We start from the raw sequence: 14,429 nt of genomic DNA, 5'->3' as shown, positions 1-14,429 counted from the left end.
ACTCAATCTTCAGCCCCTCCCCCTTCCTAGAGGTTGGGGGTGGGACTAAAAGTTCCAACCCGATATTCAATCACACTGTTGGTTCTCCCGGCAACAGGCCCTAGTCCTCAGGATACCTAAGGGCTTTCCCAGGGTTACCTTATTAATATAACAAAAGACACTTTTATTACTCTCATCACTTAGAAGATTCCAACAATTTTTAGGAGTTCTGTCCCCAAAACAGGAGAGAAACCAAATATATATTTATTATAAATCACAGTATCACAACTCTCTACCCTGAATACCCTTGACATCATTTCTTTCTATCTTTCTGGAGATATAAGTAAAACAGCAACTTGGTCTAATGTAATTGGTCCTTAGTGGTAGTTGAGTAAAATTTGTTCTAAGGTTCAAATAAGTGTAATCACACCTTTTGTAACAATATTTTCATCTCCATATGTGGTGTACAACTGGGACTTAGCAGAAAAGTGCACAACATGATCAAAGTGTGTACGTTTATCAGCTTGAAGTGCACTTTGTGAAAGAGAAGATTTATCTCACACATCACAGTAAAGAAAAAGTGTTATCTTTAACAACATGGATTAAAACAGCAAAATTGTACTTAAATCTGTGCTCATTCTCTCTCTTTCTCTCTTTCTGTAAAACATTTCATCCTTCTTCCTGTATCAAACGCCAGGAAGACTCTTAAAGGGACTCTGAAAAGCAAAGAAATAAGGGAATGATACCCCTGGTACAGAAAAGACATGAGCCAAATGCTACTCCTTTACATGTCCTGTGAAGAGCCGTAACAGGGACAAGCCACTATGAAAAGGACTGGTGCAGAGAGCCATCTCCTGCCCCCTCCAACCTGTCTCTGCTATCTCAGAGAGATGCTGATGCTCTGGAGGCAGACTGGGCTGGGAGGGTCTCACAAGGTCAGTGTCCATACATAGTAGGCTTTCTAATTTGGCCATGACTCATCATTATAGTTCTAAACATTTGCTCAGAGTGGTATGGTGGTTATGAATCTCTTCTCTGGGGCTTGACTTCCTGGCTCTAAACCCTGGCCCTTCTCTTACTGACTAGTGATGCTGGGTAAGTTATGTGACTTTCCTGTGCCTCTGTTTCTCATCCAAACAGCAAGGGGATGCTACTATCTTCCAAATGCATTACTGTGAATTAATAAGGGATTAAATAAGCACTCAACAGATTAATTTTTGTTACAGAAAACATATGTTGTACATTTTTTAAATCAAAATTGACAAACCCCAAATAGAAATGGCAACTCATTTTCATCAAGCAATATTCACTTACAACACTATTTCACAACACCTCAAACTTCATACCCCAAGTGTACACAAAATAACTCTTAATAGAGATTCCAGTCAATGGGGCGTTAACTATAGAAAGTCTTACAGTCAGAAAGGAAACTCATGCCCACCACAATCTAGACCTTAAACTTCTGATGTGTTACCTCTTCCCACTCCCAAAAATTGTAAATATCTAAGGAGATATGGGTAGGTACAGTACGTGGGAAGGATTCAGGTAAAGAAAGAAAGAGGGGAAAGAAAGAGGAACCAGGAAGGGGAGGCAGTGAGAAGAGAAATGACATGGGGGAAGAAAGGGAAGGGGAGAGAGAGCAAGAGTAGAATATAGGGAGCCCAGAGAGCACACCATCTGGATCAGAAGTATCTCTGGAGCTGGACAAAAAAAGGATTCTCTGTAGGGTCAAAACAGCAAATGCGGGGTTAGGAACAGCTGAAGAAGGAAGATTTGACCAGTTTTAAATAAGTTTTACTAATGTGTTGTACGCATTTTTGTTTCTTTGGATTATTTTCCAAGTACCATTTTTGGAGTGTTTAGGTACTTTTATTTTGTTTTGTCTGTTTGTTTTCGCCTTTTTAAGTAGATTACCAGATACTGGGGCCAACAATATGACAAGAAGGTTTCAGAAGATAAAACTAACTCCCTGTAAATGCTCAAAGGCCCAATATGAACAGACTTGCTGAGAAGAGAATTTCATATTTTCCAGCCCATTGCCTGGAAAAACATTTATGCCAAAACTATTGGAATCAAAATGAGCACTGTTTAAATTTCTTAGCCATTCTGGACTAGGGGGGAAAAAATCAGTATTGGGCTGTGAATTAAGCCTATCACAGTTAGATTAGAAATTCATCATTCAGTAACAGGTTAGGAATTCATTACAGAATTACAGCCACTAAGTTTAATTACTGAGAGGGAGGGAGGATATCCATGGGATCCACTCTTCTTCAATTACTCCACAAATATTTATTGAACACTTGTTACTTGTCAGATGCTTTTTAGTCACAGAGTATACACCAGTGAACAAGATAGAGAAGGCCCCTGACTTCATAGAGCTTACTTTTCAGTAGATCTCTAGGGTCTGGTAAAGCCTGCTACTTGTGGGCATTCACTGGATGTGTGATGAATAAGTGAGTGAACAAGAAGCTCCTATTTCATGATATAGTGGAATGATCTAATAAAGAGATAATAAGCATGTCTATGTATTAAAAATGCCATCATTCAGAAAAAGGCAAAGTATCTCTGCATCTATGTTATATGTGTATATAACATGAAGTCATTTCCAAATAGCTTCTGCCAATAGTAGACTCTCAACAGGATCTCAACAGCAGCTTTCACAGCTGGTAAACCATGAGCATTCTTCTATCAAGCACCCAAGAAATATCCTATTCTACTTGTCAGCATTACTTGAATTCCATTATGTATTGGCTTTCAATCAGTGGCCTCTATTCAAAGCAGCTTTTTCAACAAATATTCCAAGGGGATGACATTCTCTATTTAAGGAAGAAGGAACCAATAGCTAAAATGTCATTGTTATTTTAGTTAAATAACTCCTTAGAGCAAGAGTTTCCCCACGATCAAAGTACAGTAATGACTAAACAAAGAAATGGACTTCTGAGAACAAAAATATGCAGCAAAAGCTTTTAAAAACTCACTCTTTAAGGAAATGCAAGAACTTGTAGTGTTTCTCTGGTAATGCAAGATTATTTTCCACAGCAGGATTTGACCTATGTGTTTGAGATATAAAAAGGTTAAAAACATAGCTATATACTTAACTTCCTGGATTCAAGTAGGACTAAAAAGAGGGGAGACTGAATACACATGTTTTTGATAGCAAGCTATTTTACATTTTAATTATTTAAAGGACTCTTTCTTTTAAAAAAAGTTTAAGCATCATTGAAGTGTAGTTGATACACAAAAGAACTGTATATGTTAAATGTACACAATTTGATGAGTCTGGACATACGCATGTAACTATGATGCTATCACCAAAATCAGGGTAATAAACTTATCCATCATCTCCAGAAGTTTCCTTGTGTCCCTGCCATTGCCTTTTTTTTATAGTAAGAACACTAAACATGAGATCTACCCTCTCAACAAATTTTTAAGTGCATAATACTGTGCTGTTAACTATAAGCACTATATTGTGTAGGAGATCTCTAAAATGTATTTATCTTTTATAATTGAAAACTTTATACCCATTGAACAACTCTCTATTTCTCCTTCCTCCCAGCCCCTGGTAATCACCATTCTATAAGTTTGACACCTCTTTTAAGCAAAATCATATAGTATTTGTCCTTCTGAGACTGGCTTATTTCACTTAATATGATGTTCTCCAGGTTAGTCCATGTTGTCACAAATAGTAGGATTGCCTTCTTTTTTAAGATTGAATAATATTCCATTGTATGTATATTCCAACACTTTCTTTCTTCACTTATCTGTCAATAGATATTTGGGTTGTTTCCATAGCTTGGCTATTGTGAATAATGCCGCAATGAACATGGGAATACAGATATCTCTTCGAGATCCTAATTTCAACTCTTTTGGATAAGTACCCAGAAGTGAGATTGCTTGATTATGTGGTAGTTCTAGCTTCAGTTTTTTTGAGGAAACTACACACTGTTTTCGATAGTGGCTGTACCACTTTACATTCCTACTAACAATATACAAGGGTCCAAATTTCTCTACATCCTCGCCAACACTCGCTATACTTTGATGTTTGATTGTTTTGTTTTGTTTTGTGATAATTGCCATACTAACAGGTGTGATGTGATATTTCATTGTAGTTGTGATTTGCATTTTTCTGATGATCAGTCATGTTGAGCATCTATTCATATACATGGTAGCCATTTGTATGTTTTCTTGGGAGGAATATCTATTCAAGTTCTTTGACTTTTAAAATTGGGTGATTTGTTTTTTCCCTACTGAGTTGCAAAAGTTTAAAGGACTCCTATTAAAATACATTTTGGACTAGATTTTACTAAAATAGAGGACAATTAATAACTTGAGATGCAAGACTCCCCCATACAGAAATGAAATCAATTATTACCTTTTCCTTAATGAAAAATTTATTTTAGAATAGAAAATAATAATAATGACTCAAAAAGCACTAACTCACCATGTTTTAATATCTCATTTCAGCCTCATAATATCCCAGCGCTATTGAATAAGGAAAACATTATAAAATTCTTTTTATATTGAAGAAACTGTCTCCAAGATCACAGAGCTAGAAAGCAGTCATGCTTTCTAGGATTAGGCCTCATGAACCTTATCCTAATTGCTAAGTATACTTATTGTACTTTGCTACTGTCTCTCAATAATTGTCTTCTTGGTCATTAAATCTCAATATAACGTAATTAAACAGAGCACCAACAGGTAAGATAGGATAATCAAAATGAAAACTCCAAAGTTATATACTATCAGGACCAAATAATATAGAAAAATGCTTTTTAGTCTGGTTTAGGTTAGGCAGAAATTTCATTCATTAACATCCTCTCAAAAAAGTGTCCTTCAGGCATCTACCGCTCCCCCCCCCAAGCCGAGGCATGCCTGCCACCACTCACAGAGCAGAGAAGTTTGGTATTTCCCATGAAAATGTGATTGTCATTAATAATTTAAATATGATGTAATAAACACCCCACATTTATGTACAAAAGGGGATTTAATTTCACTTTTCCACAATAAGAAACAGACAACCCACCTTGGGGTGGAAGGAACACAGAGAAAAAATAAATAACCACTGAAATGGCCACTTGAAGGGGAGAATAGTAAAGCATCAATCCTATGAACAAAGGATTTCAGTTGGGTTCAATAATTTTTTTTTTTTTTAAGATTTTATTTATCTGACAGAGAGAGACACAGTGAGAGAGGGAACACCAGCAGGGGGAGTGGCAGAGGGAGAAGCGGGCTCCCCGCTGAGCAGGGAGCCCGATGCGGGGCTCAATCCCAGGACCCTGAGATCATGACCCGAGCCAAAGGCAGACGCTCAATGACTGAGCCACCCAGGCGCCCCTGGGTTCAATAAATTTTAATCACAACAAATCAAACTGCTATTTGCATGGCATTACTTATTTCAATGTTAAAACATGTCAGAACTTGTGAGAATAGTTTTCTAAACATTTTATTCCTATTATTGCAAACTGTGAAAATGTATAAGCCAGGGCAAATTACATGATTTAGGGATTCACCATCAAACACTATTTCATCGAAACTAAGAAACTTCTACATCCTCAGTGTTACAGAAAATTTGCCAGGTGTGTTATAACATTTTGCAATTATATTGTTTATCTAAGGGGGTTCTTAGAAAAGAACATTAAGCTTTCAATAGTCCCAACATCATCCAAGCACAAAAATGAAAACCGATCAGAACTTCAAATGACAAAAGGATAACAATTTGTTACCTCATAAATTTCTGTGATATAATTCCTACAATTTCCATTCATGCAGTGACTCCCAGCTAAAACTCACACTCTTTACAAATGCATTATATCTCAACCATATATAGCAAGTAAGGATCTATAAAATGAAAAGCAGTTTGGTTTGTGGGGAAAAAAATCCTGAAATATGCATAGTATGACAGAAGCCATGGTTCTATCATTATAACAACAAGTTCACTCATGACATGACATAATTTTCTCATCCCTACATTTCATCATGTCCACATTCCCTCTATGACCCTGGGCAGACACTTAGCCCCTCTGGCTATCAGTTTCCTCATTTGTAAAAAGAAAGGTGCTTGACAGGATGATCTCAAGATTCCTTTGAATTTTGACATTTCATATTCTATGAATATACGACATACACTGCCTCCCCTGAGTACTGAGAATTATGTAAGTTCTAATATGGGAATAGAACATCATATAAAATACAATAAATCACTTTTAAAAAAAGAAAAAGCCTACAAGAGAAAAAGACTAGAAAATACACAAGAAAACTTGTCCAAATAAAAATTATGAAGCCTAGCTTCATGAATCAGGGCATGACTGGGTAACTTAAAAACTGATTTTTATAAGGGAAGTAGAGCTTCAGTCAGGTGCTTGGGGTCTGGGGACCATTCATCAAAGCACTGTAATTCCTTGTCAGTGCAATAAAAATGAAATGAGACTGAGGGTTAGGCAGAGTTGTGAAGAAGATGGAGACATCTTTGTGTCGATTTGTCCACCAATAACTTTCATTTGTCTGTTCCATAACAGCCCCCTTCTCGCTCATCTTTTAATTCCCCCTCACATATTTCTTTATCATACTCCATTTTCCTTTTTCTCCTTCTCCTTTTTCTTCTCTTACTCTACCCTCTCCCCTTTCAAACACCAGAAAATGGTGCCAGGTCACTTGATATATGCCCTTGCAATGACTTCTGTCCTGTCACTAACCCAGACTCACTAACAGGGCAGATGCAGCAACACAGAACTGTTGTGTAGCCTGGAGTCTGGTTAAGCATGAAAATAGAGCATGTTTGGGGCGCCTGGGTGGCTCAGTCTTTAAGCATCTGCCTTCGGCTCAGGTCATGATCTCAGGGTCCTGGGATCGAGCCCCGCATCAGGCTCCCTGCTCGGCGGGAGGCCTGCTTCTCCCTCTCCCACTGCTTGTGTTCCCTCTCTCACTGTGTCTCTCTCTGTCAAATAAATAAAAAATCTTAATAAAATTTAAAAAAAAAGAAAACAGAGCATGTTCATTGGAGCTCCACTTCTTCCAAATATATAGCTAAGTTGCGGAGTATAAAATGAGGATAACAGGAAAGAAATGTCATCACTGTTACGAAAGCTAAAAAGAAGATGATGACCAAGACATAATTGACTTACCAAAGCAGAAAAAAAAACTGAAACAAAGCCCACGAGATGTGGAATGGGCTGATGACAACAGAAACAAAGCTGTCACTCCACCCAATACCAGAAAGGCCCTGGAAATGGAGGCTCCCGAGAGACCAGAAGGTGGGCTTGAAACTGAGTTAGGTGAAATATGTATAAGTTCCTTTTGTCAACTCCAGTCCCTCTGCACAGAAGATCAGAGCATCGCTTTCTATAGAGGGTGAAGCCAGGGACACAGCTGAGGACTGAGTAAGTTTCTATAACGTGAAAGCCTGCATGCTGGATGGGGAGCCCCTGGTCCCTTTTCCTGCTGGGCACTCAGACTTCAGCAGCCTAACATTCATCTCCCAGGCCAGATATTAGAGGAATCTTCTCTGGAGAAACTGGCCGAAGGGTAACAACACACTGATATCATATGGATGTCTTCCCACCAAATAACCATGTCTATCAGCTCACTTTACAGTAAAACCACCAGTCAGTGAAATTTGCCACACTTCCTAAGCTTCCAAACAGCATGGCAGCACCACATTCTTTTGTATTTTAAGATTTTATTTATTTATTTGAATGAGAGAGAGGGGGGAGAGCACGAGCAGGGGGGAGGGGCAGAGGAAAAGGGAGAAGGAGATTCCCTGCTGAGCAGTGAGCCCAACTAGGAGATCCCAGAATCCTGAGATCATGACCTGAGCCAAAGGCAGATGCTTGACTGACTGAGCCACCCAGGCATCCCAGCACCACATTCTTAATGTCTCACCAAACAGAAGAGATGAACTAAGAGGACACAGCAACAAGACACAAGTAGAAGATAACTTCAAGAATATTAATGTGCTCAGAAAGAGCTCCTAACAATTAAAAAGGACAAATGAGATAGGAATATCTCAATAAATAAGTTCTAAGAGAAAGTTGAGGAAATACTTAGAAAGTTTAAAAAAAATGAAAACATCATCATGACATAAGAGGATTCATTCAGGAAGTTCAACATTCAAATTCTGAAGTCTCAAAAAGAGGGAAGCCATTACCAAAGAAATAAAAGAATATTTCTGAGAACTAAACAACATGAGTTTTTGAGTTGAACATACCAGTTGCCTAGCTAAAAGAAAAAAGAAGGAAGAGAAATGGAGAAGACCTACATGAAGGAACATTAGCATAAATTTTAAAACACTTAAGAGTAAAAACAGATTGCAGAAAAAGGATTAGGGATCAGAATGGCTTCAGGATTCCCAGTAGCAGTTCCACTCGTCAGAAGAAAATAGAGCAATCCCTTCAAAATGCTGAGGAAACTTGAGTTTTATTCTAGACAAATAGAAAACCACCAGAACTATAAATCAAGTGTGTGGGTAAAACAGTCTATTTTGGACATGCAGAAATCTCAAAAAAACAACAAAAAACAAAACAACAAAAAAAAAAACGTAGTTCCCATGCACCCTTCCTAGGAAGCTTCTGGAGAATATACACTAAACAAGGACGAAACAAGAAAGAGGAAAATTCCGAGTCCAGATAACAGGTATTCTAACACAGGAAAGGTAGAGGAATTTCTCCAAGTTATGATGAAGAAGGGTCAGAGTTAACAGCCATACAACTGGTCTATACATCATCCAGTCCAGATTAGAGCAGAAAGATGGAAGACTCCAGAAGTATCTCCAAGAAAAAAGAAACAGAGCTGATGTCTTTAGATGTACAGAAAGAATATGTACAGATCTGTTAGAGTTTGAGGATGAATTCATAACAGATACATAGAAAACCAAGTATATGACAAAGCAAGGCATCATCAATTCCAGGAAAAACAACATATGTGTAAAAAGAGACCGTGTTACCTTACTACCCTATCTAGATCAATTGTGACATCATGTGCACAGTCATTATGACATAAACACTGAATATTAATTGGACCAAAATTGTGAAACAGTCCTACTGGAAGAATTAGAGAAGTGTATGTGTTTCTACATGCACACGCATGGGCAATTTGTGTATTGGGGGTGGGCCATTAAGTCAGCAGCTTCCATACTAGGAGGACAATCAAAATGAAAACTAAAAAATCAGGATAGCAGCATAAATATGTTCTATGGAGGGGCGTCTGGGTGGCTTAGTCAGTTAACTGGCCAGCTCTTGATTTCGGCTCAAGTCATGATCACAGGGTTCTGGGATCGAGCTCCACATCAGGCCCCAAGCTCAGCAGGGAGTCTGCTTGAGGATTCTCTCTCTCTCTCTCTCCCTCTGCCCCTCCGCCCATTCTCTCTCTCTAAAATAAATAAATTAATTTAAAACATGTTGCATGGAAATATGGTGATGAATACAAGAAAAACCACAAAAGGAGTTAAAAACAAATCTTCTAGAAGATCAAGAATCAAAAGTGTGAGGGTGGGGTTGCACTACATATGATATCACTTAGATAAAATACATGCTTAGGGCTCTGCTTAAGGTCATAAAGTAGGAAGAACAAAGTTTGAAGATGGCAAGAGGATTTTAATCCTACCTGTTAAGGGAAGCATTTTCTATAACTGGGTTTTTCTTAAAAACATTTCTGCAGGGGCGCCTGGGTGGCTCAGTTGGTTGGGCGACTGCCTTCGGCTCAGGTCATGATCCTGGAGTCCCTGGATCGAGTCCCGCATTGGGCTCCCTGCTCGGCGGGGAGTCTGCTTCTCCCTCTGACCCTCCCCCCTCTCATGTGCTTGCTCTCTCTCATTCTCTCTCTCTCAAATAAATAAATAAAAAATCTTTAAAAAAAAATATTTAAAAAAAAATAAAAAAAAAAAAAAAAACATTTCTGCATCTTTATACCTATGCCTGTATCATCTTAGTTACTTGGGGTTTTCTTTGTCTGTTTTGTTTGCTTTTGATGACATAACAGATGGTTGTTTCATTAGCCTCAGACATATGTATATTGTCTTTAGGACCAAAACCCAGACAATAATGTATATTGACAAAAATAATCACTAATGAGAACAACATGACAAGCCACGTGCCAGGGTTTAAAGCACCAGCTTCCACCTCAGTCAAAGCTAAACTGTCCCTACATTGTTTCATACCCAAATTCCAAAGATTCTTAGCAGAGACAGCAGTAACTGTTTTCAATGACATAAAGGACCGATCATTTAAACAAAACCACAAATAACACTTTATCTGGATACTATTTGCAATTTAATATGTTTGTTGTTATGATAAAGAAAATGAGTTCTCTCACATAAGGACATAATTATCACCGAGGTAATCTTATTTGACTATTTCGAGGACCACAGAGGAATGAAACTCTACGGCCAAAGTGGCCAGAGTGTAGAGGGGAGGAGAGGAAGACCCAAAGGTGGCTATTTGTAGCTGTGGGCATTGGTGGAGGTTACACTAGTATTCCAGCTATCATATCAGCTACATGAGCTTACAGTAATGTTGGTAGGTGTTCAATAGTATCTCATAAGAGAAAGGGGTAGGAATGAAAATTATGCCAGTGGTTGTCCTCCAAACCCCTCTTGATAGGGTTTGAAGCCCTGGAAAGGTTGCTTTCAGGAAGGCATGAGAAAGTATGAAGGAGGGGCGTCTGGGTGGCTCAGTCGGTTAAGTGTCTAACTCTTGATATTAGCTCAGGTCTTGATCTCAGGGTCTTGATCTCAGAGTCATGAGTTCAAGCCCCTCATTGGGCTCCACACTGGGCATAGAGACTACTTAAAAAAAAAAAAAAAGAGGGGCACCTGGGTGGCTCAGTCCGTTAAGTGTCTGCCTTTGGCTCCGGTCATGATCTCAGGATCCTGGGATCAAGCCCTGCACCCTGTGTCTGGCTCCCTGCTCAGCAGGGAGTCTGCTTCTCCCCCTGATTATGCTCTCTCATGCTCTCTCTCTCTCAAATAAATAAATAAAAATCTTTTTAAAAAAAGAAAGAAAGATAGAAAGCAAGCAAGCAAGCAAGCATGAAGGAGCTTCCTGGCAAAATTTTAGCCTAAGCTATCCAGGATTGAAACTTGATGAATGCTATGTGGGAAATAAATGACAGAGTTCAATAATCTGTGGCTCAAATACATGCACGTGTGTTTTTTAAATATGTGCTATACACTGAAGCACTGGGGAATTAATTTGTACCTCACAGTTCTTCAGAAAAGGTTTGCAGTGATTTCTTTTCCAAAGACAATGGGCTACCTACCTTTAGACTACATGGTGAAAGAAGAAGCCCCTCGCCCTAACACTCACACAGGATAAAGGCAGATCAAAAATCAGCAATGGGGAGAAATGTCTGAGGCTAAGACTGTACCAGGCATGGGGCATGAGAAACCAGACCCTGATTTTCACAGAATTTGAGGTCTAAGGGGTGAAATAAATAAAAGGTATTGGATTCATAAGTCATTCCTTCATTTTAATACCAAATAATAAATACTCATTTTATTTTATTTTTTAATAGATTTTATGTATTTATTTGACAGTGAGAGAGAGAGAAAGAGAGAGCACAAGCAGGGGAGCGGCAGACAGAGGGAGAGGGAGAAGCAGGCTCCCCGCTGAGCAGGGAGCCCGAAGTGGGACTCGATCCCAGGACCCTGGGATCATGACCTGAGCCGAAGGCAGACGCTCAACCAACTGAGCCACCCAGGTGCCCCTAAATATTCCTTTTAAATCTCATGGATTTTGTACCAACACAACTTGGGCATAAAATCAGGAACAATCATGTAACTCAAAAATGTAGCCCAAAAGTGTTAAATTCTTTCCCTGCATTAAGTCACTGTACAACAGGGATTATACTACGTAATCCTTTTGGGTCTCATGGGTGTCCCAGACACAGTGATTTAGTGAAATCAGGTTGTTACACTGTGTTCTGGTAACAGGCTTTTCTCACTCTCTACCAACCAATAGCCACAATCTTCCCTCCCTCCCTTCCTTCCTTCCTTCTTTCCTTCTTCCTTTTTTTGTCCTATTGAATTGACATCTGTGTATCTTTTTTTTTTTTTAAGGAAAAAAAATCACTAATCTTCTTAGACATTGACGGTGTCAGTGTGAGAACCAGCTCTTATCAGGCTCTAATTGGACACAGCATTGTGCAAAGGAAATTAATGAACATGGGAGCCTCTCAGAGTTTACAATTTATGTGAGAAGTTCAATGAGGAAAAAGAGGAGGTCAATGCCTTTCATAAGGACCAAATCCATACAAATAAATACTACTTCACAGTGTTCTGAAAGTTAGTCTCCAGCAAATGTCTGTGGACTCAGGTAGGAAAGATCACAATTTATGTGAGAAGAGGAAAAAAGTGGGCCAAGAGGAGAGAAGGAAAGAAAAGAGGCATTGAAGCGTCTGAATGAAAAGGAGACGGTTCTTAATAACTTCAGGTGGTATGTGACACAGGAGAACAGCAAGATCTCAAATACAGGAACTCTGTCTTTCTGTTTTACATTTATTATTACCAAGCATGGAAAATATCCAAAAATAACACTTGGTTTGTCATTTTTAGAGCTCGTTGCATACATTTTGACTATTTTTCTGCAGAATGGTTAGCATTAAATTTATTTTTGTATAGGTGCCGGCACACAACATGGGCATAAAACTGTGAAAAATCAAACAGCTCGAAAAGTGTAGGTGGGCTTCTGCAAAATTTGTGCTGAACGAATTTTTAGAAAGCAGAGTGCGGTACTAGAATTGCTGCACATGTGTTCTATTATTAAATATCTAACTCTTCTAAATTGGGAAGGATAATAACAAGCCATCTTGTGGAAGAGCTGAAGACCTAAACAGTACAATTCTGAAACCAAAATAAAACTGTTTTGTTATTTTTTTTAACTTTTATAATATCATTGTGGCATCACAGCAGGAAAACAGAACAACATTTATGGGGGGAAAAAATGGAGAACCCTGCCCATCACCTTACCATCCTTGTATTACAAAAATTGGTGATTTATTTCAGTCTTTATCCACATAAATCCATAATTATCAGTTTTTACAAATGCACATATAATTCTTGTGCTTGGTTTTCCATGGAGTATTGTGCTGTTAGTATTCCTCCATGCTATTTCAAGAGAAGCAGCAGAAAGAACACCAATTTTTGAGCAAGATGATGTGGTTTCAGGGTTAGCATGCATTAGTTCCCAGGATAGTCATGATAGTCATCATTTTCTTAGCTACTCATTTCCCCCCATGGAACTGATGTAACCAATGTTACTTACTCTTCTTGTTCTAGGACATTTAGGTCACCAATATTTCATAGGTCTAAATGCTACTGTAATACACACTTCCTTGATATAGCTCTTTTCATCTTTTGAAGATTATTCTTGATATAACTTCATGGCAAGGTGAACATATTTATATATGCTTTATACCTTTTGGTACGTATGACCAAATTGTTTTCCAAAAGATTCATACCAACATATACTGTTACTAGCAAGGTATGATTGCACAGCAGCCTTACCAATATTGAATAGTATATTTAATGTTTTGCTAATAACATATCTGAAAAAGGATATCCCACCATATTACTGATGTTATCTTTATTATATTTTATGATAATTAGTAGAAGTTGTCAGGAGTCCAGAAAGTTAATAAAATTTTAAATTATGACCCATAGTCCAATAAAGGACTATAGAATAATTTCACCTAGTTTTTCACCCATAGAGAAAGTTTTGATAATTAAGTCATTGATTATCTTTGACTCCTCATTGTGCTTAATTGCCCTCATTCAGTGTACGGCCAAGTCCTGCTGTTTCAAGCCCCAAATCCTTCAGTCTGCCCACTCTTCTCTCTCTCCCTTATATGGTCTTAGTTCAAGCCCTCCTTAGCCCTCACCTTGATTACAATAACCTCTTCTCCAGGATCTCTGCCTCCGGTTCAATGGTCGGCGTTTTGTGTGGTCTAAAATATCAGTCTGATGATGGGTGTTACTCCTCTGCATACATACACCAATAACATGCCTTTTTTTTTTTTTTCCAGGACAAAATCTGAACTTTGTGACATGGCACACAAAGCTCTTCACAATCTAGCTCAGTCTTTAGTCTTCTGTCTCACCATTAACTCCACACCCTCTCAGCACCCAAACGCTATGCTATTATAGGCCTTTACCTAGATGGCTACCATCTTGCAAGACTCCTCTCAGGGGTCCACTCCTCTAGAAGACTTCCCTAACTCCACATCCTGCCAGTATTGATTGGTCATTCATAATTTCATCAACAGATTGGAAACCTCTAGTTGGAGCATGTATTCTGCTGTATTGTGGTTGCCTATTTAGCTGTTGATTTTCCCAACTAGCGTATTGGCTCCTTAAGGTTAAGATGTGCCTTTAAGTGAATCTTCAGTGCCCTGCAAAAAGTGAATTGTTACTGATGATGAATAAATGTCTGGTGGATGAATAAATAAAGGAATGAATGGCC

At 38.5% G+C, this 14,429-nt stretch overlaps 1 protein-coding gene across 6 annotated transcripts in view; it reads right to left on the bottom strand.

The window, feature by feature from the left end:
* The window catches only part of GRM8 (glutamate metabotropic receptor 8), a 732,634-nt gene that overhangs the window by 398,455 nt on the left and 319,750 nt on the right, over positions 1–14,429 (bottom strand). The window contains exon 1 of one of the 6 annotated variants that reach the window (XM_032401642.1): positions 2,958–3,158. The exons of the other annotated variants lie outside the window; for them this stretch is intronic. Coding sequence (XP_032257533.1) covers positions 2,958–3,063 — 106 coding nt within the window. The 5' untranslated portion in view covers positions 3,064–3,158. Of the gene's footprint in view, positions 1–2,957; positions 3,159–14,429 lie in introns of those variants that run through there. 6 annotated transcript variants of the gene reach the window in all.

Source organism: Phoca vitulina, unplaced genomic scaffold, assembly GCF_004348235.1.
Source record: "Phoca vitulina isolate PV1807 unplaced genomic scaffold, GSC_HSeal_1.0 scaffold4, whole genome shotgun sequence".
Lineage (NCBI taxonomy): Eukaryota > Metazoa > Chordata > Mammalia > Carnivora > Phocidae > Phoca > Phoca vitulina.
This window is presented reverse-complemented; position numbering and strand designations above follow the sequence as displayed.